This window comes from Gavialis gangeticus, unplaced genomic scaffold (genome assembly GCF_001723915.1).
Source record: "Gavialis gangeticus isolate Ggan-Ray unplaced genomic scaffold, GavGan_comp1, whole genome shotgun sequence".
In the NCBI taxonomy this organism is placed as follows: domain Eukaryota; kingdom Metazoa; phylum Chordata; order Crocodylia; family Gavialidae; genus Gavialis; species Gavialis gangeticus.
This window is the reverse complement of record NW_017729000.1, coordinates 896,123-898,920: the sequence shown is the minus strand read 5'-3', so window position 1 is coordinate 898,920 and position 2,798 is coordinate 896,123. Positions and strand designations below refer to the sequence as shown.

Below are 2,798 nucleotides of genomic sequence, written 5' to 3'. Positions count from 1 at the left end.
CAAACAGTTGTTCCAGCTGTGAAAGACAAGGGAAGTGATGACTTCCAGCTGGCGATTTTGGCCACGAGGAAGGATCCCATCCCCAACCACCGAGGACTTGAAAGGAGGCTATAGTTTAGGTCCAGGCAGCCAGTTGGGCCGGCTCAGGGCCACGGGGCTGTGTCGGTGGAAGTGTACTTGGGAATCAGCAGCCACCGCTCTTCATAGGCTTTGCAGGAGCGGCCCGGGTCTGGGCAGCACTCAGCTGCGGCAGGCGTAGCCTGTGCCCAGTTCAAGTGGGGATGGGCATAAGCTGCTCTGTGCCACCTGCTTTTGTGCATCTGCTCCTGTCCCGGGGGAGGTGGCAGCTGCTCTGGTGCAGCTCAGCCCACGGGGGCAGGGCTGATGCCCACGGCCGAGCCCCTGCTTCCTGCAGGGCGGGTGGGGAGAGATGACCCGTCTGCACCGCGCGCCCGGAGCTGCCCCGCTCGGGCGCCCAGGCACGGCTCCGGCAGTCCCGAGGAGCTCTCAGCCGAGCGGGGATGGAAGCTGCGGCCATTGCAAGCCCTCGGCACATCAGACGGATCCTGTCAAGGGGCCGGAGCGCAGCGACTCCCAACCAGGGTGCCGGGAAGTGCTTGCAGGGGTGCCCCGCCGTGTTAGCGCTGCGAGGTGTGCCGGCTCGGTTCCCAGTTCCCAAGATAAACCCAGGCAGGAAGCACGATCGAACCCACTCAGAGCTGCCGTGGGCTTCGCAGGTCTTTGCAGCAGATTTGCTCTAGTGCTTTTCTGTAGGCAAAACCCAAGTGAAAACCAAACCCCAGCATTTTTCGAGGGCAGCCTTGAGTCTAATGAGTGGGAGCCATAGGCCTAATGAGGCTGGAAATCACAGACCTAGTGTAACAGAAAATCAGTGTCTCTCCCCAAAGTCGCCTGGCTTGGGGGAGGGGCACTAATCAGACGGGCTAATCAGAGCCAGGGAGATGCTGAGGGTGGAAGCTGCCTTGCCTGGCTGTGGTGGCGCTGGGCCTGGGGGAGCGCGGGAAGGACACGGGGAGTGGGCATGGGGCTGGGGGGAGCTCTTTGCAGGGTCCCTGTCCTGCCTCTGGAGGTGCCCTCGCCAGGCTTCCCTGGGCAGCTGTGACGGCCTTGCCACATCGCACGCTGCACGGTCTCCGCAGCCCCCCGCCTCGCTCACAGGGCCCGGGTCTGACCCTTGCATTTCCCTTCCAGGTGCTGACCCCCAGACGCTGTAGCAGGTCGCGCCCCCTCCTCCTGCCGGATGGACTGGCCAGGAGCAGCGAGGTAGCAGCAGCTCTCGCGGTGCCCAACCCAGCTATGCCGACAGAGCCCGGCAGAGCTGAGACTCGCAGCACCCGGCCCCCGTGGACCTCCCCGAGCCGAGGGGCAGGAGGGCCAGGAGAGAGGGGCTGAGAGCCAGAGAGCAGCCTGGGCCTCCGACGGACAGCAACAGGGCCACGGCTGCTCTAGGTGCCCAGCAGCCTCGCTCCGGGGCTCCCAGCACCTTCCCCAGGCCAGACAGCTGCAAGCGCGCAGCTCCCTGCTGTCTCCGGTCTGGGCAGGGCGCTGAGCTCGGGCGGCGCCGGGTCCCATGTCAGCTCGGCTGGGGGAGAGCCATGCCCCGCACCCCCTCGCCATGGGCTCCTGCCTGAACCAGACAAGCGCTACGGAGAGCATCACGGGGGCGGCGCTGGTGGGGGTCGTGCTGGTGGCACTCATCGTGGTGACCATCTGCGGGAATGTCATCGTCTGCCTGGCGGTCACCCTGGACCGCCGGCTGCGCAGCCTCACCAACTGCCTCATCGTGTCCCTGGCCACCACCGACCTGCTGCTGGGGCTGCTGGTGCTGCCCTTCTCGGCCATCTACGAGCTCACCAAGGTCTGGCCCTTCGGCACGGTCCTCTGCAACATCTACACCAGCCTGGACGTCATGCTGTGCACGGCCTCCATCCTCAACCTGCTCATGATCAGCCTGGACCGCTATTACGCCGTGACCAAGCCGCTGCGCTACACCCAGCTGATCACCTCGCGCCGCGTGGCGCTGGCCCTGGTCGTCATCTGGGCCGTGGCGCTGATGGTCTCCTTCCTGCCCATCCACCTGGGCTGGAACAGCAGCCGGCTGAGCACCAACAGCAGCACGGTGTGCCAGCTGCAGGTCAACGCCTTGTACGGCCTGGTGGACTCGCTGCTCACCTTCTACTTCCCACTGACCGTCATGTGCATCACCTACTACCGCATCTTCAAGATCGCCCGGGAGCAAGCCAAGCGCATCAACCACGCCAGCGGCTGCACAGCCCCCGGCCCCTCCCTGGTGAAGGAGCATAAGGCCACGGTGACGCTGGCGGTTGTGCTGGGGGCGTTCATCGTCTGCTGGTTCCCCTACTTCACCGTGTTCACCTACCGCGGGATGATGGACGACGGCGTGGTGGACTGTGTGTCCAAGTCCATCGTCCTGTGGCTGGGCTACGCCAACTCGGCCCTGAACCCCATCCTGTACGCGGCCCTCAACCGGGACTTCCGCTCGGCCTACCAGTGCCTGCTGCGCTGCCGGAGGCAGAGGGGCCTCTCCCGCTGCCCGCCCCTGACCTCCGCCTACGTGCCGCGCCGCAGGGGCCGGCGAGCCCTGAGCGTGCAGCAGGAGAAGCCCCTGAGGCTGCAGGTGCGGAACGGCAGGGAGAGCGCGCTCGCTCGAGGAGCCAAGGACAGGTACAGCTTGCCCCTTGCAAGTGGCTGGGAGCGGGGAGCGGGGCGGGGGTGAGCCGGAAGAGCATCACGGTGAGTTATGTCCAGACTCGGGT

At 65.8% G+C, this 2,798-nt stretch overlaps 1 protein-coding gene across 1 annotated transcript in view; it reads left to right on the top strand.

The window, feature by feature from the left end:
* Positions 1-1,541: 1,541 nt before the first annotated feature.
* HRH2 (histamine receptor H2) overlaps positions 1,542-2,798 on the top strand; it is a 13,637-nt gene continuing 12,380 nt past the window's right edge. Inside the window, exon 1 of the mRNA XM_019506064.1 lies at positions 1,542-2,706. Within this exon, the coding sequence (XP_019361609.1) occupies positions 1,592-2,706 (1,115 nt within the window). The 5' untranslated portion in view covers positions 1,542-1,591. The remainder of the gene's footprint in view (positions 2,707-2,798) is intronic.